Source organism: Ascaphus truei, chromosome 21 (genome assembly GCF_040206685.1).
Source record: "Ascaphus truei isolate aAscTru1 chromosome 21, aAscTru1.hap1, whole genome shotgun sequence".
Classification (NCBI taxonomy): Eukaryota; Metazoa; Chordata; class Amphibia; order Anura; family Ascaphidae; genus Ascaphus; species Ascaphus truei.
Genome location: NC_134503.1, coordinates 17,513,651 through 17,540,730, shown reverse-complemented (window position 1 = coordinate 17,540,730; position 27,080 = coordinate 17,513,651). Strand labels below are relative to the sequence as shown.

Below are 27,080 nucleotides of genomic sequence, written 5' to 3'. Positions count from 1 at the left end.
ACACACCCCTACCTTGTGTAGGAAGCTGTCTGACAGCTCCCGCTCCCACCTGGCTATCAGCGCATCACGTGACGCGTCACTGCTCGGGATCACAATTCTCTTGCATCCCCTGCCGGCTGACGCGTCACAGCGTGTAGTGAGCCGTGCAGGGAGGGGGCCTGCTCGGGAGGATTCCCCTGCTGGTGGGGAATGCTCACGCGGCCGCCCGCGCAGCAGGTCCCAGCCCTTACTTTTCTGTTTTTATAGAAGACCTGCCCACAGTTTGTAAGACAACTTATCTGCATAAGTACGCTGATGATACTATCCTATATGTACACAGTCCAAGATTGATATAATAAAATATAAATCATACATACGTACATACATTATCCCGTTTTCAACCTTTGAAAAATCACGACTGCAGTACATTTTCAAGGGCTGAAAACTGAATCACACAAAACAAACTGTTTTTAGACACTGACAAAACAGTAACTATAGTGTTTGGAACGAAGGCTAAATTGAATAAAGTTTCCCCTGACAGAGCTACTGATTAGAACCCGCTCTAACACTAATCTTGCCTCAGTTACTAGCTTTAAATATTTAGGTATGTGGCTTGACTAAAATGTAAGATTTGGTTTGCAATTGACAAACGGACATGCAAAATCTATCCGAAACCGGGTCTACATTATAGCAGGGATGCGCAAACTGGGGTGCGCGCGGCACTTAGAGGCCCCCGCGCTCTTCCCCACAACATTGAAATAAAATGCCGGGGGGCACGCAAGGCCTCTGTGTCTCCTACCTTCTCCCCGGCGGCTTCTGGCGACGCGTCACCATGACAACGTGACGTCACATGGTGTTGTGATGTCAAATGACGCCGCCGATGCCGGAGGAAAGGTAAGGGGGGAGGGAGAGAGAGCAGGCAGGGCGGCGCAAAGAAAAATAAAATGTTTGCGCACCCTTGCTTTATAGAAATAAAGTCTGCCTAAGCCCGTTCAGAAAGCACATTGCACAGCAGATGCTGATGCCAATTAATATCACCCCAAATTCACCTCACACTGGACATTCTTAACCACTCATATGCCGTTTTGTCTTACTATGCAACTTCAAAACCCATCATTGTGACATGTTAATTGAACTTGGTTAGCCATCTCAAGTCCAGACAAAACATAGATTTTCCCTGTTTCATCTCCCAGTACTTTTTTAATAAGTTACCCAATTATCTGAGTAGGCTTCTCTCACACCTACTGTACACACAGCACTTATCTCCTTACATCTGCCTCCAGAAACTTGCTTAGAGTCCCAAGGTTCAATAAAGAATCAGGCCGCTTTCCTTTCTCTACCGATCACCAAGCTGCTGGAATAAATTTACCTTAAATCCGCTTCCCGTCCAAGTTTCTTCAAGACTTCGCCAGTTTCCTACTAAACATGTTTTGTAACTTCAATGTATTTTTTTCCCCTGGCTAAATAACCTTGTCTGAGTCGTCTGAAGCTACTGCATTATCTTCCCATTCAGGGTCCAAGTTCCACGTCCAATCCGTGAGCACGGGCAGAGGACGCTGGTTGAACACTTTCCTCTTCAGGCACAGTGGAAGTGTCATTTGCGATATTGTTTTATTTCTTCTAAATGCGCTCAATCCCATATTCCTTCTACTATTGATTTCATTCAAAAGGTTCCCATCCATTGTTACTTGCCGGCCAAGGAAGATAATCTTCAACGATTTCTACTCCTATTCCATTCATTTCCATCTTTGCAGAGTTGACATTTGGTCTTGCTGAGAGTCACCCTTTCTTACTTGCTTGGACGAGTTCTCCAATTGGTTGCTGGAGGTCTTCTGGAAGATGGCCCTTGACCGCCTATTGCCCACCAATTCTTTTTTGGCTAGTTAGGGGCTGAACTGAGGTTTAAAATTACAATCCCTAAATGAATCCACAACGAACACCGTATATTTTGTGCAATGTATTTCTGTAGTCACGTTTTGGGCTTATTTTTAAACACGGAAACAGCCATTACAACGATAGATAGGATGTGACATCCCCAAGTGCTTTTACTTTGTCACCAATACTTGAACCCATCGGAGAGCAAATGGGTTAAAGCATTCGTGCCAAAAAAGTGCCTGCCAGATGCTGACATTGCCGATACACACAGAAATTAACAGAAATGTTACATTATCTACAATTGAACCCATTTCTTAACGTTTTCAAGATTATTTTTTTACATCATTTTTTTTAGATGAGCAACTTTAGACCCTAAAGCCCAATTGTGAGAAGCTCAATTACAAATGCCACAGAATACATGTTGTGTTTATGCTCGGTAGGAGCTAGAACTTCACCAAGGAAAGAATACAGGGAAAAAAGTAAGTAAATGCTAATTTTTTTGGGACGGAATAATTAAATGCAATTAAGAAAACTATTCTTTACAAAAAAAAAGGTTAATAAAAGAACCAACTGAAGTGTAGAGAAGGCCCAGGCTGACCCTTCCCTGCAAGAGATTTGTGTACGTGCGCTGTGGGTTTTTGTTTTCCTGACTTTCCGCTGTTCTTATTGTGGTCAAATGCCTCCTGATAAAGGCGTCCGGGATGTAGCACGACAGGGGAGACAACAACATGTGAATGTTATCAGACTCACGGCGCACATGAGTGGTTAATGACTGACCTCCCCCTGTATTAATCACCAGTCCAGAAAACAGCAGCTCCACGTTCTCATAACCAAAGTAAAACGTCATGTGCTGGGAAGAGCAAAAACACAAGAGAAGGAGACGAGTTATACAAGTGAGACACGGTCAGTGGAAATGCTGGGACTTTAAAGGCCTTAAAACAGCATGCTCTAAAGTCAACTTTCCAGTGCCGGGGAAGAGTTCACGTACATTCGAGTGAATGGGACTCAAACAGGAGTGGCCAACTCCAGTCCTCAAGGGCCACCAACGGGTCAGGTTAAGGATATCCCTGCTTCAGCACAGGTGGCTCAATCAGTTGCTCAGTCAACAGCCAACCCACCTGGGCTGAAGCAGGGACATCCTGAAAACTGACCTCCTAGTGGCCATTGAGAACTGGAGTTGGCCACTCCTGGACGAAAACTTTCTACAGCCCATAAATATGGCTTTGCAGTATATTAAATAAGGGACCTATAAAAATAAAAGGTTTTTAATATTGCTTGGTTTTGAGTACTTTATTGGGGTACAGATAACAAAATGGAAGAGCTAAACGGTTTCTCCTTAACCGCTTCACTGCCAGAGGGGCCAAGCACCCAATTATAGAAAAGGGGTTAGACCGTTATAATGTAATCAGTGCATCAAACATAAAAGCATGCATTACAAAAAGGAGTCCCTGCCCACTGAGCTTGCAATCGATTTTGCAATGATGTTGGCTGTTGACTCATCAGCATTATCTTAACATCACAATCAATCATGTCCATGACGCCATGGCTGCGCCCTTCCTACAATTAAGTGTTGGGCATAATCTCACGAACATGTCCATGCTTCCATCGCTGTATCGTCCCTATTAATATTACATTTGGGGCATTAGCTCGTTGTCATGCCCATGGTGCCGTAGTTCCATCCAGGTCATTACCATTAGTAAATGTTTGGCATTAACTTACCATCGTGGCCATGGTGCCGTGGCTGAACTATTCTTATTAATAAGATTCTGCCACTGTCCTCACTGCAGATGTAGCAGACGTGATGACCCCCATGAATGCGATAATCCGCACAAAATAATGCGTTAAACACGGGTGTTATCTCCTCAACCATTTTTTTTCAATACCACCATTGTTAAATAATGTGCCGACGTTGACGCAACGCATCGAGCTAAAGGGAGCAATAACGTCTTCTCTCTGCACGTGCATCCTGCCAATGCCATCTTCTCGGTTACCATCATCAGGTTTTAGCCATTAAGTGTTGAGAATGAGTGCACGGTCATACACCAGGTTTACACCCCCCCCCTATGATTATGGAGTGTTGGATGGTTACTCACCATCATGCTCATGCCCCCATGGTCGTGTCCTCCTGATGCCGTGGTCGGGTGATGGTGATCGGCATGGGGATCAGCTGTGGTCCCCGATAGGTTTGGCATGTGGTGAGCACGGTGATCCATCTCGGAGGTGGAGGAAGTGACAGACTATCCCAATGAAAAACTAAAAAGAAGAAGAGAGACAAATTAATCCCCAACTTGCACACGTACCTATGGCACGTATTCAATAAACCCTGCAGCAGCTTGCCTGTGCTAGAGAGGATTCTAGTCCCATTCATTTCAATGGCACTGAACTTCTCTTCAGCACAGGGAAATGGTTTCACACTTCATTCTATAGTGGCCCAATAGCTATAGTTTGCGCCTCATTCCTATGATTAAGTAACCAGGAAGTAGTTATAATGCGGAAAACAAGAAGTCACACCAGCCATTAAATTGGTCCTGGAAATATTCTTGAGGGATTTAGAACAGTGGTCTCACAGTCTTTACCAATATCATTATGTCAGGAGGACAACTGCAGCTCCCAGGATGCCACGTTGCAAGCAAGAGAACCAGTGCAGACAGTACATTATAGAACAGAGAGCAACACAGGACAGTCTAGGATAGGGAAGCACAAACTTTTGCTGCTGCGCCCCCCTGTCTTGCTTGCCCCGGTTCTCGCACCCCACCCCCCACCTTGCATCTGCGTGAAATGACGCTGCGGTGTCATGCGACGTCACGTGACCTGCGGTGTCGTTTAACGTGTGTGATGTCACGTAACATGGCCCCGCGGCGTCATTTGACGTCGCGTTGCCATGGTGACGTATCACACAGCCGGCTGAAGCAAGGTAAGTGGAGTGTTGCAGGGGCCGCACACGATCCCTCCGGCACTTCATTTAAATGCCTTGGGGAAGAGTGCGGGGCCTCTGCAACCGCCCGCGCCCCCCCCCCCCCAGCAAAATCTCTCGCCCTGCCCTGTTTGCGCACCGCTGGTCTAGGAAGCAAAGTTAGTCCATAAACAAGTACAGCTCAACCCCGTTACAGCGCGATCCGTTACAATGCGAATCCGCTTATAATGCGATGCAAGCGTGGCTCCCAATTTTCGTATTTATGAATACTTTACCACACGATTGTTGGTATCTTAAATACTTTATTGTACAATGCATACAATTGTACATTATTTCTAACGCGACCCGCTTATAGCGCGATGTGATCCTTTGGACCCCAAGCGCAGCGTTATAAGGGGGTGAAGCTGTAGTTGTAAACCCATGCTGAAAGAAGTGTGTACTATCAGGTAACATGCTATGTGACAAGGTCAGCTTTACAAAAGTGAGCCTCAAAGGCAGTTAAACACATCTCAATTCAGATAGTGAATCCAAAGGGATTCATTTTGACAAATAGCATTGATTATTGAAGGCAGATAGAAAACAAACAGATAACCAGATAAGATGGAGTAGAAGGGAATTGCTGGGATTAGATTATGCCTTGGGCAATATATCAATATAATAGTATCACGATGAAAAAAAAAAAAAAAAAAAAATAGACAGGTCAATATTTTAAATGATTGTACTATTGTGATATTAGTAGCACTCACCCTTGCATGTTTGCCCCCTTCCTCCTAATCCCATCCCTACCCCTGTCTCTGATGCTCAGGAACAAGGGGCAGGAAAGGCTTTTTATTAATTTTTTATGTTTTCAGATTAAACAAAAAAGCCCAATATGACAAAGTATTTAGTTCGTTACTATATTTTTATTCGCATAAGTAATGGGTCATTTTGTCAAGCATTTGGACAAAACATTTCAAGCTGCAACCACGTCAACTACCTGGAAATGTTTGGGCCAAAGGATTGAACCAAATCTCCCATATTTAGCAGAATATATAGTAATGTACAGTACTAAACATTGGATTTGAGCTGTGGCTTCTTTGTTTATTACAGTATACAGTACTTATACTTGGTCACTTTCCAACTGACACTCCAACTGACACTCCAACTGACACATATTGTGGGTGTGGGTTTTGAGCTTGCTAAAATTGGGAATTTCAAATTAAAACAGTTATGCTTTTTTCATATTGAGCAGATATTTTGATAATTTTCTTGATATTGTGGGATTTTTTTTTTGTTATTGTCCAACCTGAACCCGGGGACACTGCACTTTTGGGATCATTCATTAAACTGCGGCCGTGCCAATCAGGGCACAACTGCATGGAAACTCCTGAGTTGGCACTATCTGTTTAATGAATAATCCCCTTTGAGTTCACATTTAACACTAGGGCTGCCATAGGAAGTGAGGTATGCCTCGGGAGCCTGGCTAAGAGACCAGGCGCTGCATCTTGACTGGCCCAGACATGGCATAACCAGGAATGCTGTTCTGTGTTGCTTTCTGATGTCATTAAGCTTTGGTAGCAAATAGTAGTCATGGATTTGCAAGTCAACTGCCCACCTCCTACTTGAGAAATTAGAGCAGGAAGGAGGTGGGAGGTCTACTTTACCCCAAAGGAATCACAACCTCCCCCTCCATCACACCCCTCTACCTCCAGTCCCCCAAGCAGTAAAAGAAGCCCCATACCATAGTATACATGCTTACTAGCCCTTAACCGATTCAAACTGGAACTAGCCTTAAATAAAACAGACACTTAATAAGTTAAGCTAAAAGGCAAGAGGGGCCTCAAGTCTATACTAAATCGAAAGGGCTTTAGAGCAAAGTGTCTGCCTTTTATCAGCTCTCATTAAGTACCTCTCCGGCTGCACTTGAAATCCTTAAACCTCATTTGCCCGCCCCCCGCCGGGCTTAGGTTCCTGATCATGCAGATAACTGATGGAATTGGCAGTAACAGGTTTTGCTGCTAATTCATGTAACCTGATTAGGGAAGTATTAAAAAAAGGGAGGAAAAGGTTGGAGACAGCTTGGGGCAATATTGTGACATTAATGCTTGTGTGTTACAGGGAAGTGGGCATATTGTGGATAAATTAAGGAAAGATGGGATGATTCACAGCACCATAAACAAATTAATGGTTGTTTAACCGCTTGGCTGCAAGTAGAATCTGCAACCGAACCACCTGCCAGCCAATGAGTTACTGATGCAATTCTATTAGCAACATATAGTTACTACAAATACATTGGCCAAATACTTTGGTGGATGGCATTTACCTATTATTTTTTTAGTAAAATCTTGTTATTGGAAATTCTGCAGACTTGTACATACAGTATATTTTTAACATGCATGATTTAGCAGATTCTTATACAGGTATCTCTATTTTCCATACAATATTAGTTTTGCATTATTTCCTTTTTATTTTTAATATAGTAACACTTGAACCTTCAACTCAGCTTGTAAACATTTAACTGTACTATGTCAATCCGTTATTTCATTTTACCTTCAACTTATTCCCTCTTGATATTATACCCCCAGCCTTTGCTTCTTCTGTTTTGGACCTCCGACAGACTAACCAAGTCGTTCATATAAGGACTCTTCAATCCTACAGTATGTTTACTGTATACTCCCTTCGCCACTTCTGTCCAACCCATACACCTCTGTCTGATATCCTGAAGTATTTATTTCACTAGTCTTATGGTATCGTTTACCTAGTATTCAACTGAAAAACTTCCATGAACTTAGGCTGTTGAGGAGTTAGATGTTGAAAACGTACATCTATTTATCGCAATCCATAAAAAGAGATATTCCTGAGTGCACTGTACATTGGGACGTTGACAGATTTGTATAATGCTACAATTTGTTATATGATGATAATGCATAATGATATCATATAGGATGCATAATGATACCATAAAGAATACATAATGATACCATAAAGAATACATAATGATACCATAAAGAATACATAATGATACCATAAAGAATGCATAATGATATCATAAAGGATGCAAAATCCATGAACACTGAACAGAGGGCAGAATTCATTGAATGGAGCATAACAAACGATGCGTGAACAAAGAATAATGTACAGTAAGCTATGTAATTAATTCAAATGTTTAAGAACCCAGGACAGGTTATGTAGACCTCCCAAGGTCTCCCATGAGGAGTCAAATTAGCCCCTTTGCCTGTAACAACGCTCACTGATTTGGAGTCCGTCCCATTGATTTGCACTATCCGCGGTCTCAGACTTCAATGGCGTCTCGCTAAGAAAAGGTTAAACCGCCATTTCCCAGAAACCCCCGATTTTAGTCCCTGGCTGCGGACATCTAAAACATTATAACAAAATCCCTTTACTACGGGAGGAGACTGCAGCCTATTCCTTTGCCATGCAAAGTGGGTGTTATTACACTGAAGAGATGCGCAATAAAAAGCTTCTGTAATCGCTTAGGGCAGAGGTGGTCAACTCATTGAAAGGGCCACTGTGGCTCAATAACTGAGCTGTACTGAAGCAGGGATATCCATAAAACCTGACCTCTTAGGGTGTCCCTATGATGTTATTTCTGCCAGTTTTTTAGAGAGGGAGATCATGTTTGCCGCTCCCCTCCCATTCACGTTACTGGGATCCGGTGGTAACGTATTTGGTCGCTACCCCAGCAGTGACGGAGTTAAAATGAAGTGTGTACATACTGTAGTCCCACTGGATAAACCTTTACGAAGCCGGAGGGCTGCCATAACCCGTGTGGGATCTCGTCCATGTGATTGCTTCAGTACCGATCACATGGTCATGATGCTCCTTCCCCCCCCCCTCTGCGCCAATTGACATGAACAGAAGTGAAGGGAGCGCACTATTTTTAAAGAGGCTTCTAGAAATGGCCACCAATGTAATTTTTTCCCCTCAGATTTTATCATTGCTGCTGCATTCCTTCCTAAGGCTGCCTCCATAGAAGCACCGACAGCGCTCCTCCGCGCTGAGGCTCGTCTGCTCAATCATGAGCGATTACATGGACTAGCAGACGAGCCAGCGTGTGCGATCGGAGACGAGGCACCGACGTCACTGGGCCAATAGGCCGGGAAGCGCCGACGTCAACGTCACGGCGTCGTCATGCTACTTCGCTCCGATTGGGTGTTTCAGCCGACAGCCGCACTCGGGAACAATTTCAGCTGTCAGCTGAAAATTCCAGCGCACATGCGGACGCTCATGGAAGCCTCTTCTGAAGACATCCTCATTGGAGGATGATGGGGCTCATCGCGGAGTTCGCACTGCTCAGCGCTTCTATGGACACAGCCGTAGTATGTAACTAGATCGCAACCAAGCAGCTTATTGTATATTCTGTGAGCCCCGTTAACTTCTTTTTAATTATGAAAGAACAAATGGTAGAGGGGTAGTTACATATTTTTTATTTATACAAATGTTTTACCAGGGAGTAATACATTGAGAGTTACTTCTTGTTTTCAAGTATCTCCTGAGCACAGATTTATAACAATACATGGTTACATTAAATGAACAGAGGTTATACAGTCAATTCCCAGGCATTTCATGGACAAAGAGTTGGAAAATTGGGTAGAAGGGATAAAAGGGCTGGTGAGTTTCAGATTGAAACTAGAGCCTCTTTAACGTTACCGAGCATATCTCAGTGCTTCCACACTATTGTCCCTCCTGTATGTTCTGTAAAGGTACAATTCCTGGCAGTTGACAAAAAAACGCAACATTTTGTTTAACAATCCAATTAGCTGCCAAATGTAACCATGCTTAAAGCAAAGATCTGGCTACTTTTATTACTTCTGAAATAAAGAAATGGGAAAGTGGGTCAATCAAGTGTTTCCTCTACCAGCACCTACTAGAGCAGAGGCGGCCAAGTCCACTCCTCAAGGGTCACCAACAGGTCGGGTCCTTAAAACCTGACCTGTTGGTGACCCTTGAGGACTGGACTTGGTCACTCCTGCACTAGAGAGCCAATGAAGGTAAGGCTAAGTCCCCGCTGGCGCTGAGTGCGCTCATGCTTGGAGAGCGCTCTAAGCATGAGCACCGTGTGTCCTGCTTGGACGCGCGCGTGAGAGGGGGGGGGGGGGGCATTGCGGGTAGTTGAGCGCGCGGGTAAATATAGTTTTTCTGTTTACCCAAGCGCCGATTGCGGCTGAGCGTGTGTGCACACGCACGAGCGCCGTGCGAGCGGGGACTTACATATATCTATATATGTAATTCCCCGACGCAAGCGCCGCCCGCTCAGCGCTAGCGGGGACTTAGCCTAAGGGAGAGCTGGGTTTTCCCTGTGCAAACTCTTGTGAAACACACAGTGACAGTCACAATGGAGCAGCCAGAGGAAATAAAACCCCTCCTCCCCAAGTCTCGCCTCACCAGGTTTGCAAAATAATTTTTTTTTAAATGCTTTAAAGAAAGGCAAATCAATCAGATGTTACCCCACACATGTCACTGCTGTTAGTACACGCTGGCCTTTGAAGTCTGCTACACTATTAGCTTCCCTCCCTCTGCATGCGCTGAGCTCAGCTCTCACAAACTTGAGCAACATTGGAAAGACATGGAGGAAATCATTCCTGTTTCAGACTTAAGTGGGGCTGAGCCGGGCAAACATTTCCTCACATCGGTAAATGAGAAAGCTAATAAGGAAGCAAATTCCACCTGTCTCCGGCTGACACAGGCTGCCAGCGCTGATCTGCAGGTGGCCTGGACGTGTTGTATTAAACATGGATTAAAGAGCACCAGAAAAGGCGTGGACACATATGTACTAAGGAGTGCTAGTCCATAAGACACCTTTACGGCCCATATAAGTAAGCAGGTTGTAGGGGTCTTCTTTCACTGGAAGGGGTCTTGTGCAATAGCACCGCTTAGCTAATGTGAGCCATAGTGCTGCAGTGAACTGTTGGGCAAAAATAAGACCATGGATTACAGAAGAAGCCATATCAATTTGGGAGATTAGCAGGTGGACATGATGTTCCGGTATTGACCCCCTGTCTATGTTGAGTATGGGTCTGAAATGCTGACTTTAGTAAACTCATGTTTATGAGTGTTCCTAAGGTTTTCACAAAAGGTGTTGTGTGGGGCCAGTGGTTTCCAAAACAAAACTTTAAGGAAAACCTAATGAATATCTTGTCACAAACACTCCCATAGGAATGTGCACGTGCCTACTATATGAATGGGATACGCAGCAGTTATATAATTACACAAAAGGATTGTCACAATTAAAAAGCGGAGGTTGTGTTTGGCAAATCCAAAAGAACACACCAAAATCACAAAGAGAAAAATGTTTATTGTGCGCCTGTATCCTGCAAAAGGCAAATCTGTGCAGAAAGTATAGAAATAAAGGAGGACTTCGCCTTTCTTTAATGTGACGATTGTCTTTCATCAGTGCTGATATTAGCCTGACATTTTGGATTTGTTGTCAGCTCTATGGGGGTTGTTCACCAATTGCTTTTACTCCTAGCCAATTTGCTTTGAAGCTGCTTCTCTGTACTGGAGTAGACTTTAGTCCCATTTAACCAAATAAAGCTGAACTCTTCTCAGTCTTTAAAAAGCCGCGTCACAGGATATTGAATCGGAGCTATTAAAGCAGCAGCCCAAGCTGCAGGTTAAGGATATATCCCTGCAGAAGCACAGGGGGCTCAGTCATTTTGATTGTAGCCCCCTGTGCTGAAGCAGGGATATCCAGTTAATATCTCAGCTGTTGGGTGTTCTTGAGGCCTGAAGTGGGGAACTTCTGCGCTATACAAATAAAGATATACCTACAAAAAAGGGACCAGAAACAGCCACACATTAACTCTTTTTTTAATATCTCCAGAATCAGGGAGAGGCCCAGAAATACAAAGTTGTGGTGTTCAGCTCGGTTAAAAAAAAAAAAAATGGAGTAGGGGAGACTGCAGCTTTTAGATGGGACTGACGAGCACGAATAGAAGATGCTCACAAGTATATCCATGGCTGTTGTGAAGCAATTAGGTGTGCTATAGCCCAGGGCAGTGTTTTGCAACAGGAGTTCCTAGGAACCTTGGGTGCCCCGGGCATCCCTAAAGGGTTCCCTGCAATTTTCGGGCGGTTTGAAAATGGTATAAAATTACAGAAGAAGTTACAATGCATTTGGATGTCAGACGCCCTGTTCCAGAGAGGGTTGGGGGTTCCTCAGAAATTCACAAAGGGTTTCTTAACCAAAAAAAGGTTGGAAACCACTGTCCTAGGGTAAGTATGGGGAGACACATTTTTGCATAATTCTAAGGCTTGAAAACAGTGATTAAAGTGCAACTCTTTATTTATTTATTTTTAAAGCCGGCTTGCCATTGAAATTCTGCCAAAAATTAAAATCGCAACCTAAGCATGACGGGCGCCGTCCTGAAATGTATTTGCGGAACACATCTGGGAAGGATTTTAAGTCTGGCAATGTCAGAGAAACTCATTGTGGAATGCCTTCGCCTCTGCACACAGGGGAACCGGATTTCAACCCGCTGCCTTGCAAAACGAGCCAGAGCATTGCAGGCCTCTGTGCCACGGAGGTGTGTAAATGCAATTCTTGCATTACCGCTGCACACTTGCTGCAAGGAAAAGCATTTTATTTACGACCCCCTGACCGGGGAAACAAAAACAAAAAAAAAAAAAACAGAAGTTCAGTTCCCCCCCCAACTACATCTTGACTGTCCTACAAAGCAGGGCGCCACAAATCACTGGATTGCATGAGATTGGAGACTAAGGCCGCGCGTATAGTGCCCACGACAGATGACGTCACCCGTTGCCACCCGCAAAAGTTGAATTTCGCGTTGCAGTAACGTTGTTAGCGACCTGGCCATTGATGGGTTCAGAAGTTGTCACATGTGGCGACAGCTTCTGAAAAATCAAATTGGACCGTGTACCAAATTTTTGGTCGCGACGCGCTTACTACAAGTGCTTGCGACGGCGACAATGCATTTGTTTTGGAGCGACGTCGCCGTCGCCAGCCACTGTAAGCGCAGCGTAAGAAAGACGAAGGTTAGAGTTGTGATGTATGTTGTAATCTGGGGGTAGTCAAAACTCCAGTCCTCAAGGGCCACCAACAGGTCAGGTTTTCATGATATCCCTGCTTCAAAACAGGTGGCTCAATCAGTGGCTCAGTCAAATACTAAGTCACCTGTGCTGAAGCAGGGACTGAAGCAGGAATATTCTGAAAACCTGACCTGTTGGTAGCCCTCGAGGACTGGAGTTGGCCGCTCCTGCTGTAATCTAACATTAAGTGGACATTCCATCTTATTTATTATTATTCTTTGTATGGGGCCAACATATTCCCCAGCGCAGTACAATGTGGGAGGAAGCACAGTAACAGTGTATGACAACAGAGTACATATACGACGAGACAACCAGACACTAGGAAGAAGCTCCCTGCCCCAAGGAGCTCACTATCTAAAATATTGTGCGAAGCGGGTTGTAGCAGCGCTACCAGGTTCTATACCAGGGGCAAAGCGCCAGTGCTAAGTCAATGAAACGCGCCAGAGGTTTTCCAAGACAGGTTAGAAACATGAAGAAACTAAATGTACCTATTTGATCCATATTGTACCAGATTTCTCTAACACACGTCTTGCTTTCATTAAAATGAATTCTAGATTGGATTGCCCCCGACATGTATCGGTGTACATACCTTTTTGGGCTAATACTGACCTCAAATTACACCTGAATTTTTCAAGGCTGAACATAAAAGGTACACGACACGCCAATCACTGAATAGGTAACACTACCTGCTGGCTTAACCCAGTGGGTGCCCCGGGACCACATCATGGGGTCTGGCACGGTGGGGGCCATCCTGATTTAGTGACTATGTCATGCCCAGGGAGGGTGTTTATTTGTGCTTTGATCATGTGCTGCTTTCCTATGGGGGCGCAGGACGCGATCTAACCAGTAAGGAAGCTGGGGATTGCGCCTCTCCCGTTTCTGTAAAAAAAAATGGCCACTGCAGTCACGTGACCGCACTGTGCCGGAAGGTCCGGAGAACTCAGGCACGCCAAGAGTTAAACATACCCCAACAAAAAGTATATATTTTCTGAACGTACATGCCCCAAGGAACGCAAACACGACTGGGAATCTATGTTGAAAACAATGTAAATATGTAAATATTTTAAGAATACCAACTCTAGATTTTACATTAAAAAGTCCCCCATCGGCTTAATGTAGTCACGGAAATAAATACGAAATGCTATTACCTTGGGATTCCGGTGTACATTGATACCAGATCTGTAAAGGTTCACAAAAACTGTTTTAGTTAATGCAGTCCCCCAAAGTAGTGAGATTAGGTAAGGATCTCCATTCGTACAAAAGGTACAATACACACCATCTTTGGAAAGGCCTCCCCTCTAACTTAAAAATAACCCTATTAAACATTATATATTTTCTGAAAGTAAATGCCACAAGAAATTCAACCGCGGGCAACATGTCAGAATTTCTGGCCAGGAATCTTTATTAAAACTGTATGAAAAACAGGCTATTAACTTACATTAGTGGGGTGAAACAAGTGCAAATTAATTATTACTGTGAAATAGGCGAGTAAATAAATAAGATTTATATATAATTTGAAAGGTGGAGGAGATGCAGCTCCTAATAAAGACAAGGTTTCCGCTCGTCTTACAAAAATAGAGAAAAATATACCAGGGCGCAAAACACGCATCAAAAATATAAATAAAAATAAGTGCAAAAATACAAGGTGAATAAACAGGTAAATATTCCACTTACAGAGAGAGAAAATAGGCTCGGTCAGGAAAAACACTTCTGATCCACAGAAAAATCTGTATACCTATATACCTTCCTGGTTAGGAAAGATAATAGGAATAAAGAAGAAACAGTGTAATAGTGTAATACTCAAATTGTATTGGAGTAAATGAAATGCAACTCACAAGCGAACAGTGTTGAGGTTTAGCATATTATAACCTCAGAGTGGCCACACGGTATTATTCCCCTTCCAGTTTCTCTGTCCTATCTTTCACCAGCAGAGTCCCAATCTGGTTCTGTGCCCATCAGCTAAGCAAAAGGATCCTCTCCTCTGCCACTGTAGGAAAACGCCAGTTGCTTCGATCGGAGCGCGTGGCAGGCGGCGTCGCTTGTCAGTGACGGAGCCTTGCGTCGGAATCGGCGGCAGGGAGAAATGGACACACTGGAGGGATGCCGTGGGTATAGCAAAGCAATCCTACGCGTTTCGCTCCGATAATAAGCTTGCGGGATGATTCCTTTTGCCTATTATCAGAGGCCGGAAGGAATCCTCATCCTCCCTTTCCTCATTCCCATGGCTGTTTGGGATTCTTCCCCATTCAACGTTACAATTTATGAAAATGTACAAAAAGTTACATTTTTTTTTTTAAATACTCCCATGAAAGTATATATTCTCTGAAGGTACACACCACAAGGTATTTAGACATGGGTAACGCGTTTCCCCCAAAAAACAACTCTAACTGGGAATGTCTGTTGAACAGTCGTCTTCCTATTTTTCCTTAGAAATGTACACCGACTTCAGATGTGGACATCCCTGACAAGACGTAACATATTTTCTTAAAGTACACACCCAAAGAACTGCAAACATCGGCAATTTGTCTTTCGTCACAAGAATATCTTTCTGGGAATCACCTTTTGATGCCAACGGTAGTAGTTACCTACAGGGCCCTTTGAAATGTCACATTTTTAGGTTAAATGTCTGTGTCAGCGTCATTCCCTAACAAATCATACAGTATATCAAAAGTTATAATGTCAATTGTGGCTCGTCCCATATGCATATTTGGTCATGAGACCTCACCAATCTTAGGCTGCGCTTATAGTGGCGGTGACGCGACGTCGCAGAAAAACAAATGTATTGCCGCCGTCGTGCGCGCTTATAGTAGAAGCGACGCGACGGCTTGCTCGCGATCGCTGGAAGTCGAGTCTATTTGATTTTTCCAGCGACCGCAGTGTGACGTCACCGTCGCGTCGCTGTGGCCGGCACCATAAGCGCAGCCTTAGCATGCAAAAAATAAGGAAACATTTGTACACTTTACAAAGCAGTGGAGTAATAGGTCTAGCCAAATGTCTGGCGAAGCCCTATTACACACCATAAAATCACATTTTATTTTTGCACAATTAATGTTTTTACATGAAAACGGGTGGTGGGTCCCAAGGGAGCATTGGACACATTTTGATGCACTATTTTTCTCATGTAATTATAGGAACTAATACACCCTGACCCCATATATTTTCTGAAAGTAGACAATTCGAGGAATCATGAGATGGATCACTTTAAACGGCCATATAAAAAAGGCATCAAATATTGATAGATAGATTTATAGATGAAATAACAAGGTTTTATTCTTCCGAGCCAGGTTGCAGAAGCATTTTGATGACCCCCCTCCAAGCAAAGTTGTATTCTTACAAATATGGGGGTAACTTTAAATGTCAGAGGATACTACCAAAGTCAATCAAAACCGATAATATATCTATGACATACAAAATCATCATCATGGAAACAGAGGAGCATTAGAAAACCCAAGGGGGGCTGCTCTGAATATCTATAACCCACCGATCGAAGGAGAGGGGAGATAGGGCACATGGAGCAATTATATAGTAGAGGGGCACACAAGGGTTAATTTGTATAGAAGAGAACCCCCCACCCCCCATCAATAGGGTACTCACAAGGATAAGAGTAAAACTTTAGAAAAGACTCCCCCCCTGTTGAAGTGCTGCCAATCTAAACATGTGACACAAAATGAGAAAACGGCAAGTTTAAAAGGCTGTGTGCTATGTATGCAGAGCAACACACACTGCTGGCTCCCTGGCAGCAAAGCTATTAAAACATATTATATATATTAAACGCTTACCCTAATTAAGAAGGCACTAAAGACGTTACCGGGGTCGCATGCCAAGTTGCTCTGAGCTTCCTGGTGTTGCAGAGAGAGAAAGATTAGGAGAATGAGCTGCTCTGGGTTTTTAACACTGGGTTTCCTTAGTGAGCGATTCAGATTACCAGCCTAATGCATTAAGCACGTGATAAACTAACCATGCGATTACAGTGCTGCCTTCAATCCATTCCATTAGGCACACCCCCAAGAGATGTAACCGCTTCAGCCCCACATCTTTCTCGGAATCCTCTCCGTCAACCATGCACTGTACGTCACAGAAATATACTGTAGATCAGTGTTTTTCAACCAGGGTTACTAGGAACACTTGGGTTCCCCGGGCACCCCATAAAGGGCTCCCTGCAATTTTCTGGTCATTTAAAAAAAAATATATAAAATATAGAAAAATGTACAATGCATCTGATCTCAGACACGCTATTAGAGAGGGTTGGGGTTCCTTACAATGCATCTGATCTCAGACATGCTATTAGAGAGGGTTGGGGTTCCTTACAATGCATCTGATCTCAGACACGCTATTAGAGAGGGTTGGGATTCCTTACAATACATCTGATCTCAGATGCGCTATTAGAGAGGGTTGGGGTTCCTTACAATGCATCTGATCTCAGACGCGCTATTAGAAAGAGTTGGGGTTCCCTACAATGCATCTGATCTCAGACGCGCTATTAGAGAGGGTTGGGGCTCCTTACAATGCATCTGATCACAGACGCGCTATTAGAGAGGGTTGGGGTTCCTTACAATGCATCTGATCACAGACGCGCTATTAGAGAGGGTTGGGGTTCCTTACAATGCATCTGATCTTAGACGCGCTATTAGAGAGGGTTGGGGTTCCTTACAATGCATCTGATCTCAGACGCGCTATTAGAGAGGGTTGGGGCTCCTTACAATGCATCTGATCACAGACGCGCTATTAGAAAGGGTTGGGGTTCCTTACAATGCATCTGATCACAGACACACTATTAAGGATGGTTGGGGGTTCCTCAGAATTTCACTTAAGAGTTCCTTAACCAAAAAAAAAAAGGTTGGAAAACACTGCTGTAGATGATGGGACTATAAAAAATAAACACTGGAGTGGAAAAAAATGTCCCATTCCTAAAGAGTTTACAAGGCAAGTGTTAATTTTGGAGGCTTAGAGAGCTTAAAAATGCTTTGGTTTGTAGAACATTAAAGCAGCAATGTCCCCTCCCTTTGACCGGACCCTGCGTCCCACGACCTCTGGATACGCCGTAGTTCCTGGTATATTTGAGTTTATTTGTGTCCGTTTCAGAATTTACAGAGATCATCATCTACGAGGCTACAACCAGCGTATAACTATCCATAATAAGTCCACGAGTTCATTGACTCTAATTTTCCCTAACAAGAAGATCTGAAGGGTCGGAAAGATATCCGGCAGCATCACAACGCGCGTTTTCACGTTCAAAGTGTGTTACTACACAGCGTGCTCACCCAACAACCCTCCCACAAGCAATCATCGCAAGCCCTTAGCAGCCAAGGTGATTTCCCCTATCCTGTCAAAATGCTCCAGGTAATTGCTTACTCTGAGAGGAGATGGGGAGTGGCTGCCAACCTGTGCTATGGGGAGTGGCTGCCAACCTGTGCTATGGGGAGTGGCTGCCAACCTGAGCTATGGGCAGCAGTGAGGCAACATGTCCTGGTTGTCACAGTTTTAACCCCTTCCTTGCCAAAGGGGCCTGCAATGCACTGGGGTTAAATGTCAAAATGCTATGAGACCTACCATTAGCGCGCGTGTGTGTGTGTGAGAGAACCACTTTGTATTCTATTGTAAATACACATATTTAATATAAAATTGGTTAAATAATCTGTAGTACAAGTCATTTAAGGCCTTTAAAGTACTGGGAGAAGGAAGCCCACACACAATATTTACAATAAAGGTATATACACTGAAAATAATTGCTTACATCAAAGGGCAGGTGTGAGTGCTCAACACAACACATAACACAAAGGTCTTAAGAGCTTACAATCTAATGTCTGAGGTAGAAGGATACAGAAATCGAGGACTTGATGTGGCGGAGGCTGAAATTCAACCCACAATCTAATGCGCTCTGTGTTCTTAGGTTTCCCTTTAACAACCACACGGAGCCTCAGGCCAGTCTGATTGTACAACCATTAGATGATGGGGTGCTGAACGCCAGTCCTCACGTCTGCCCCCAAACAGGTCAGGTTTTAAGGATATCACTGCTTCAGGGTTGGTGGCTCAAATCAGGCCCTGCATTCGCACAGGTGGATCAATCCGCAGCTCAGTCACCTGTGCTGAAGCAGGGATATCCTGAAAAACTACTAACCTGTTGGGAGAGGGGGGCTTTAGGACTGTGAGTTGAGCACCCCTGGGTTAGATTACTAGTTGATGGGCAGGTCACTAAAATGGAATAGCTATTCAGGGATCCACATAAAACATTTTTTAATGGGTGGATAGATCTCCAAGGTATCAGAGGAATGCGTTGTGCAGTCACAGGGACTCTCCATTAATGCACTTAAGTGACCCCCCCCCCCCCAAACCTCCCCCCCCCCCCCACTGCTGCTCTATAAACGTAGCATAACACTGTTCCCCCTTTACCCCAAGAAAATTCTAGGTAAGAAGAGAGACTGTTTTGCTTGGACTTGGCCAGTGTGAACCAGCAAGGGATGGGTTAATGTTCCACAGATCAGGATAGGGAAGCAGTAATACCTGCACACAGCACCTTGCAAAAGACTGAGCTGACAAACGCCTAATGCAGGAAAGATACTCACCCTAAACCCCCATCACAGACACACACACCTGCTGTATTTGGCCCAAATACATTATGTTTGTTAAACAGAAAATCCAAGCAGCCATACTTTATCCTATATCCATACTTACAGTATATATTGATCCAGAGGAAGGCAAACAAAACCCCCAGTGACACATCATCTAATGATGTCTCATAGGGGAAAATAAATTCCTTCCTGACTCCAAAAATTGAGATTCCTCCCTGGATCAACATCATTCCCATGTTGGGAAAGTGGGTAAAGTGAGGGGGGAGCAGTAACTAAAAAAGGTTTTAGGCAGGAGAGGTAGAAGGGGTGGAAAAGAGTTATCATCAGAGCGCAGGGGACGAGCAGGAACATAATGAGATTTACAGAGGAGATGAGCAGACACTATTCTAGGAGAAAGTGAAATGATTGTAACTGCAGAATTTTGTATATAGACAGCAAAGGAAAAAGTCGTGAGGTAGGGAGACCTGTTCGTAGTTACAAAAATTCAGACGGGAGAGGATTAGGGTATTCGAGTTTTAGCTGTATAATGGCAGAGGAATGAGGCAGATCTTCGCAATGTGACAGAATAAAAAGTGAGGAGTTTTAACCAGAGCCTGAATATGAATGGAGAAGTAAATGTCACCCTATACAAAGTGCTATGGTGAGAAGATGGTATTCAGTTTATTGTGATGGCAAAAAAAGGGGATATTAATGCAGGTATAGAAGGAAATGAGGAGCTCAGTTTTAGACATGTTAAGTTTGAGGTGGTGGAGGACCATCCACGATGATGTAGCCAAGATGCAATCAGAGACATGGGACTGGATTGTAGGTGTGGGGCTAGGGTGGACAGATACCTGCTTATCATCTGCGTAGAGGTAAGCCCTAAAGCCAAAGGCTTGCATAGAGAGTAAAAAAAGGAGTTCCCAGAACAGAGCCTAGAGATACCAACAGAAAGATCAACAGGTGATGAAGACATGTTCGCAAGAGAAGCCAACAAGGAACATTGGGGAGTGGTATGAGGAGAACCAGGTTAAAGCTGTCTTTGGGATACCAGGATATAGTATAGAACCTAAAAAAGGAGAAGAGAGTGCTCAACAGTATTTAAATCAGCAGTGAGATCAAGTAGGATAAGCAAGGAAAAATGTACATGGGTTTTCTCTTCATTGAGATCATTGGCTACTTTAGTGAGCACAGTCTCGGTTGAATGAGCTGAATAAAAAACAGACTGAAGAGGATCCAGGGGGGCATGGGAATTAAAGAAAGTTAATATCACGCGGGAGACGTTCTACCAGTTTGGAGGCGAAAGGCGGGAGGGAGACGGGGGGGGGGGGGGGTAGTTAAAGAGGAACGTAGGGTCGAGGGTATTGTTTTGAAGAATAAAAGGAGTGACAACTGCATGCTTAAAGGATGAGAGGAAAACGACAGCAAAAAAGGAGGAGTTGAAGGTATGGGTGAGAGTGGGGACTAGGATACAAGCAAGAGGTCTAGGTCTGACAAGGGGTGAGGGAATAGGATCGAGAGGGCAAGTGGAGAGCAGCCGAGAAATGGCCAATTCTATAATAGGAGAAAAGAAACGTTAAGAGTGGAAGGAGGTGGTTTGAGTAGAAACATTGACAAGAAGGAATGGACAAGGGTTGAGGAGACATGAAGGAAGGAATGAAAGAAGAGCAGAGTCAAACACCGAGAAAACATACCCCATCATAACGCAGAATATCATGTTTCCACATGATTTAGTGGTACATATGGTGCGGAATACCACAGCGTACCCCAATTTAATCACACCAGAGGGGGGCAATGAAGCCGGCTACATCTGTATGTTCCGCAGCAGTGGTCAATCAGCAGTGCTGATCCATTAACAATTCTCTTTAATTGATGCAGAGAAAGTAGAGGATAATGTAAAGCCATGCCAAATGTTTTATAAACCAGATTCTTCCATTTGAAGCTTAAGAATAAAATGCAGAAGCACCAGGGAGTTGGGATGTTATATGAGGTCTATGCATCAGGTAGTCTGTGGCCCAGAGTTAATACACTTTATTTAAGAGTTGAAAGAGTAGCTGAGTGGTAATGTCTCTCCCTGCTTGAAGCATTAGATTGTAAGCTCTTTGGGGCATGTACTCATTGTGCATGCAACATTCTCTGTACAGCACTATATACATTGACAGCGCTATATCATAAAAATACTTTCTGCTTCAATGTGCGAACACTTTGCACCATTTAGTTAATCTGGGTGTAAGAACGTAAAGAACACATTTTATGTCCAGTATACAATATAAAAGGTTTACAGGGTGATGGTATTTGCCCTCATCTCCATGTGCTGCTCTCCTGTTCCCCTTTGTCCCTCATCCCCACCCTTATCTTATCTCATGCTATGAGGTGACATACAATGTATAACTTTCGCTTCCATAAACCTTACTGTCACGCCCGACAGACAGTTACAATAAAACGGATCACAGGATAAAAAGGACAAGAAAGGTCAAATCGCACATTAGCCGACGTGGTAATTTTGAAATAGGAACAGATTATTCCAGTGCCTTCACTGCAAGAGGGGGGCCGGCAGCTAAGTGTTGTGGTCGCGGTTATCTTATAGTCAGGGCTAATAGTGGAGACCAAAAGGCATTTACCAAAGGCCTCCGTTTGGTTCAAGTTGGTGACAACCAAATGTTTTTTTCAGGACAAACAAACCCTTTTGTTACACATGTATACTGCTGTTTGGGTCTAACTGTACAACTAGACATGTTGCTGTTCCAACCTAAAACAAACCTAACGTAGACACCGGAAGTAATTTTAAAAATTGCCTCTCAAAGAAAATTTGCAGAGATTGTGAGGCTCATATACAAGGTGGCTGCCTTTCAAATGGTGGTGGGGAATATTTACTAGGAGTAACAGGTGATTTTGTGCAGGGGTGGATCAGGTTTTCAGAATATCCCTGCTTCAGCACAGGTGGCTCAGTCGAAGCAGGGATATCCTGAAAACCTTACCTGCTTTGGTGGCCCTTGAGGACTGGAGTTGCCCACCCCTGAGTTAGTGTCACCCCTAAATAATGTGAATGTATTTATAACAGTGGCCTGAGAGAACACATGAAAGGTATTTCCATATGGCACATGCAGTGACAAGATAATGGGGGGGGGGGTGAGCTTTGCTTCTGGGTTGGTAAATATCAAGGCCCTGATTTATAACTTTTTGAGAACACTTTCATGCCAGGCAAATAAATAAAACGTTCAGACGTTCCCCAAAAGTACACACAAGCTATGCCATGTCATGTTGGCAGTAGATACTCCCAATTCTGAATTTACTTGCATTGCCCTTGGGACGGTCCAAATGACGTACAGAAGATCAGAAGATATTGTTTAACCTTTCTGATTTCCTTATAAATTTCAGTGAACGTCTCAAGAGCCAGCATGCTCGTGTCTCATATGATGTCCCTGAATCCCACGCCAGTTTTGCTTGAGTCTAGGGCTGATCTCTGCTGCAGCTCTCTTAACCGTATGTACAATTGGAGAAGAGGACTTCCTGCAGGTCAAGACCTTCTGATAACTGTAGTAATATCAAATCACTGACACTATGGTTAATCGCAAGTGGTACTGTGCCTTTAAATCAGCTAAAGCCGGAAAAAAATCTCCATGCCAGATGTACATTTTTACATTGATGGATCCACTAGATCACATTAATAACCAAGAGGAGAGATTTCCTCCACTGTGCTGTTTGGTCAGGACTGGAGCTGGGGTTCCCAAACATTCGGAACCTGTACAACTGGTGGAACACCAGGTCCTACAAAGTGGGCCTCAAGTTTCCTTGACTCCAAAGTCTCCTATTGCAGGAGGACGTGAGCAAAGGGATAGCAAGCACCATGCACTCTAAAGGTATTTTAGAATTAGATGTCACTCATTGAACTAAAACCAAGAGGAAAAACTAGATGCAGAAATATCATACTTGCAAATATATCCATACCCACAGCATAAGTATTATGCTATAAATAATGGTGCTGTGAAAAAATGTTTCTCTTTTGTATGATGTCAGAGAATAAAATGTGATTAAGGACATTAAAAACAGGGAAAGGGATCAACCGCTGCAGTAATTGTGGATCCTAATAATGTTTTCTGTTTAGGGGGCAGATTCGTCAAGCGGAACGGGTTAGCGCACGCACCAAATCGTACCTGTGACTTAATGAATCTGCCCCTATGTCAGTTCTCAATAGACATAGGGGGCTCTTCGGTGGCTCAAGATCCTGCTGACTGCAGGAAGTGGGTAGTCATATTCAGTTCTGATTTATGTTGCAGCCCATTAGCCTTTATTGCTTTAGCTCATTGGTTGCCAAAAGGGCCACTGGTTCCTTGCCAAGCATTGACTTGCAGGCTGGCAACTAAATGGTTAAAGCTGCAGTTCAGGCAATATCCTGCATGTGTGTTTTTTTTTTTAATAAATCAGTTCTGCAGTAAGAAAAAATACTTTTAGCATTTTCTGTTTTAAAAAACAACAACTTTGAAAGACCAATTTTCTTGTATTCTATTTTAACAAGCATGCTTGTTCCTATAGCAACGATTTACATTCCCCATATTTAAAGATGTCGCCAAACTTTGCCGATCAACAGACGGAGAACGAATTGACCGGCAGCTATGCAGTTCTTTAGGTAATTGGAGATTGCCCACATGAAACTATTAAAGTAAAAAAAAAAAATTAAAAAAATAAAAAAAGACTGAACTGCAGCTTTAATGTAGTGCTTTGATAACAGAGGTGCACTTGACATTCTTTGTACTGTAGCAGTTCATCGTTCCATTATCACAACCAATCACAATGTGGGAATCCTGCACCGTCGACCGGCGCTGCGCTTTCCACAGCTTTACGTACCTTGCGCAAAGTATTTCTTGCAGCAGTGTTTATTGCACTAGAAATGTAACAAGCTGGTAAAAAAAGGTTACGGATTGTACACGCCGCTTACAAACACTCCCGCAGGTTAACTTTTCAGGTCAAAAGAAGTGTGGGTTTTTAACTGCACTCGTGTACCGTCCTATTTTTATTAATAATATTAATACTGTAATAATATTACAGAGTAAGCTATAGAACCGATTTCAACAATAAAAGTTTATTAAATCCCTAAAAACTTAAATCCAGGAGGTTGTATAAACACAATCTCATTATTATTACACGATACAAAGTCCTAAAAACGTACTTTACCAATGATAAACATACTAAAATACCCTTACAAAGAAGTACTCGGACATGCATGGTACTGGCCGGCCCTTAGTAATACTACATATAGTGCTTAGCAACACATTTTGTGTTTCGGTTAGATAGACAATTTTGTATTCGAGTAAAAGGTATAGAGCAATGGCACCTTTGGTGGCTTATTTTTCGTTGTTGGACATTTTGAACAGCACTTTGTTTGATTAATCTAATCCGTATCTATAATATTTCGTCTGATTAGATTCATGGATGACGTGTTCTATTATGGAGAGGTGACGAGAAGATGCTGCAGGAATTTCATAGTTATTTCAATAACAATGTTGGTGGTTTACCATTACTTTGTATCGTAAACAAATGGACTTTTTTCTTTCTAATTGATTTTCTAACCTTGCTGGTAAACATGACAGATTTCAACACATCTTTACAATTTTCCCATGTTTAAATTATATTTAAAAAGAAAAAAAATATATAAGTAAAAAGGTATAAATCAGACGCTCAAACTTAACTCAAAAATACACAATTTTTTAATTAAACAATTAACTCACAGAATGTACAAAACATAATGTCTGTAATATATGTTTGACTAAAGTGAGTTTCGGATATACTGTTCTCCTGTCTTGATACCCGTTTAACCTGGTTCTTTTCTCCCTCGGTTTACCTCATCTACGACCTTGTGCAATTTGCCGCAAGAGGGATGTGTGTGTGCAAAAGCCTGGGATAGTTGGCCTTTTTCACTCTGTGGTAGGGAGTCAATAAAGGGTTCCCATTTTGTAAAGAAATTCTCATTGTTTTGTTCCTTATTGGTCTCCGTTTCCATTTTACCCAAGGTCATTAGCTGAGTGAGATATGTTTTAACCGTTTCCAAGTTTGGAGGGTCAAACATCACCCATTGCACCATTATAGACTTTCTAGCTGCCAGGAGTATAATTTCAGCAATCCTTGGGATTTCTGGGTCCCCATTAACTGCTTTCCACCCCTCAATGTCCGCCCGTAATACATTATTGAAATTTGTTACTTTCCACCCATCTTGTATGATTAAAAACATTCCAATTAGTCAATTTACAAGGATCAGAAAAATTGGTAATCAAGAAGAGGAATATGTCAAAGCGGACATATCAAATAGATTTCTTAAATGAGGTTACCCTGAAGCCCTCATTATGGATATGATACTATAAAACACAATCATTAATAAGGAACCATTTATTGTAGCCAAAACAGAACCATGAAGAGTAGCAGAATTCAATGTATTTAAACTTAAAACAACGAATACAAGAGATATTAATAAAAGTATACACTGGTATTTGGTAAGAGATGAAATTGAAACAGCACAAGCTGTTAGATTTGGATATCGCAGGGGGGGGGGGGGAAGCTTGAAAGACTGACTCAAGACTCATACTGTACTGATTTATATAACAGTAATAGACAAAGTTAGTTTTGGACAACCTAGAAGTGGTTACAGTTTGTGCCACTGTACACAATGTACATATGTGATTCAACAAAAAATACATTCTTACACCTTACAACAAGCAAAAAAAAAGTTTAAATGTTTTATAAGTTCGACTAATTACGGGATATATTTGGCAACATGTCCATGTGTAAGGTTTTATGTTGGATGCACACTATACTATACACAGTTTAAAAGACAAGTTAAGTCAATACAAGAGTAGAATACACAATCCAGATGACAGTGCAAAGGTCACACTTCAAACACACAATTTCACCATAATTCACTAGTGTGTCTAAAATAGGAATAGATCAAATGAACACTGACCGCGGAGGTAGTGAGGAGTACAAGTTACTGCTTGAGAGAGGGTTTTTTTTAGATTGAACATTTACAGCCATCATCTAAATATGGTTTAAATAGTGTGTGTGTGATTAGTGTTTTTTTGTGATTAAGTATTAGCAAACAAAGTGTTAAATATGTTGATTAAGGAGGGTGACTCAACCGTAGAGGCTTGTTAGGGTGTCAGCTGCATACAATGAATTTTCCTAGGAAGTTTCATATACCCCGATGACGGCTCTGCGATCCGCCGAAACCGGTCGGTTGTGTTTTCAATGTACAAGAATAAAAGTTTTCTATTTGTATACATTTTTATGCTCTGTGGTCCTAAGCACGATCCGCACAATGCAGATCCCTGTAATATAAGAGATAAATCCTCCATGTCTGTGGGATGGTGTAAGGTGCCCACAGGAATAATTGAAGAGCCGGGGATTCTCTTCAACGATTATATGAGAGCGCGTGGTTTGTCTACAGATTTCATTTTTCGGATCACAGACATGGTCAAGAAATCTTCTCTAAATGCTGAGATTCACCTACATATTTCCTGCATTCACACTGGAGTAAATAAATACCCTCGTGTTCTGCAGCTTATGTAGGATTTAATGGCAAAGCATCCTCTGTCACTTCTATCAGAGAAGTACTTGTGTCTACATACATGCATACATGCATACATACATACATACATACAGGCTTTGCATCCCCAACAGGGTAGCACTCTCAGTATCTTGGTTAAAGGGACAAAACCAATAGCTTC

At 42.9% G+C, this 27,080-nt stretch overlaps 1 protein-coding gene across 3 annotated transcripts in view; it reads right to left on the bottom strand.

Moving 5' to 3' along the window:
* Nucleotides 1-27,080, bottom strand: part of SLC31A1 (solute carrier family 31 member 1) — a 52,320-nt gene that overhangs the window by 6,000 nt on the left and 19,240 nt on the right. For 2 of the 3 annotated variants that reach the window (XM_075579200.1, XM_075579201.1), the window contains exons 2-3: nt 3,948-4,107; nt 2,632-2,704 (exon numbers count right to left, since the gene is read on the bottom strand). In XM_075579200.1, coding sequence (XP_075435315.1) covers nt 2,632-2,704; nt 3,948-4,067 — 193 coding nt within the window. In that variant the 5' untranslated portion in view covers nt 4,068-4,107. Of the gene's footprint in view, nt 1-2,631; nt 2,705-3,947; nt 4,108-16,596; nt 16,754-27,080 lie in introns of those variants that run through there. The other variant, XM_075579202.1, reaches the window with a different exon arrangement.